Genomic DNA, 1,075 nt, shown 5'->3' with positions numbered 1-1,075 from the left:
GCCGGCGACGGTTACCATGGCGTCCAGCCGCAGGTGGTTGAGATGGACCGCAGATCAGCAGGAGCCGCTGGTCAGTCCATCACAAATACTCATGTTTATTTTTAATTTTGATTCTTTCTGACTTTATTGAACTTTGTGTGAAGTTTTAGACATTGTGTGCCGCAGAAGAATGTTTGATGTTCATCATGGGGGTGTTTCTCCATTCACAGACACATTTCATTATCAGTTATGATTTGTTGAATGCATTGGTTGTTGCAGGTTGACGTGAAGGTTGTGTCATGTAAATAATCGTCATTTGATCATTGTTTTCATCTCTGAACATGTTTTGTAGCTGAAGTTTTGCTCTTCATTGGTTGTTGTGACACTTTCATACGCTTATCAGTCAGAGGTTTGTGTTTGGTAAGATTTTGCAGTGTTTTTGAAAGAAACACTTCTCACCAAGCCTGCATTTATTTGATAAAAAATACAGTAAAATTGTGAAATATTATTCCGATTTCAAACAGCTGTTTTCTAAGTGAATATGTGTTAAACTGTAATGTATTTCTGTGATGCGCAGCTGTATTTTCAGCATCATTACTCCAGTCTTCAGTGTCACATGATCTTCAGAAATCATTCTAATATGCTGATTTGCTGCTCGAGAAACATTTCTGATTATTATCAATGTTGAAAACAGTTGTGCTGCACAATATTTTATTTTTCAGGATTCACAGATGAACAGAAAGTTCAAAAGAATAACATTGATCTAAAAATAGAAATCTACTGTAACATTATAAATGTCTTTACTGGCACTTTTGATCAATTTAATGCGTCCTTGATGAATAAAAGTGTTAAACACTAGTGACACTTATAATCCTGAAGCTGCTAACTGATCAAATCATCCTGACCTTTGACCTGTGTGTTGTGCTGAAGAGCTGAAGGTCTGGAGGACTGATCCGGGATCCATCTTTGACTTTGATCCAGTGGAGGACAATATTCAGTCTAAAAGCCTGCGCAGGATGACGGGTACCGCAGACACACGACTGTACACTGACCATCAGCCACGGGGTATCTGTGTGTGTGTAACACGCGTGTGTGT

At 38.7% G+C, this 1,075-nt stretch overlaps 1 protein-coding gene across 1 annotated transcript in view; it reads left to right on the top strand.

Annotated features, from left to right (window-relative positions):
• Positions 1 to 6: 6 nt before the first annotated feature.
• The window catches only part of LOC107756858 (nebulette-like), a 3,654-nt gene continuing 2,585 nt past the window's right edge, over positions 7 to 1,075 (top strand). The window contains exons 1-2 of the mRNA XM_016574165.1: positions 7 to 70; positions 910 to 1,002. Of these exons, the coding sequence (XP_016429651.1) occupies positions 43 to 70; positions 910 to 1,002 (121 nt within the window). The 5' untranslated portion in view covers positions 7 to 42. The remainder of the gene's footprint in view (positions 71 to 909; positions 1,003 to 1,075) is intronic.

This window comes from Sinocyclocheilus rhinocerous, unplaced genomic scaffold (assembly GCF_001515625.1).
Source record: "Sinocyclocheilus rhinocerous isolate Xijiao unplaced genomic scaffold, SAMN03320098_v1.1 scaffold5890, whole genome shotgun sequence".
Lineage (NCBI taxonomy): Eukaryota > Metazoa > Chordata > Actinopteri > Cypriniformes > Cyprinidae > Sinocyclocheilus > Sinocyclocheilus rhinocerous.
The sequence above is the reverse complement of the archived record's forward strand: the minus strand, read 5'-3'. Positions and strand labels throughout refer to the sequence as shown.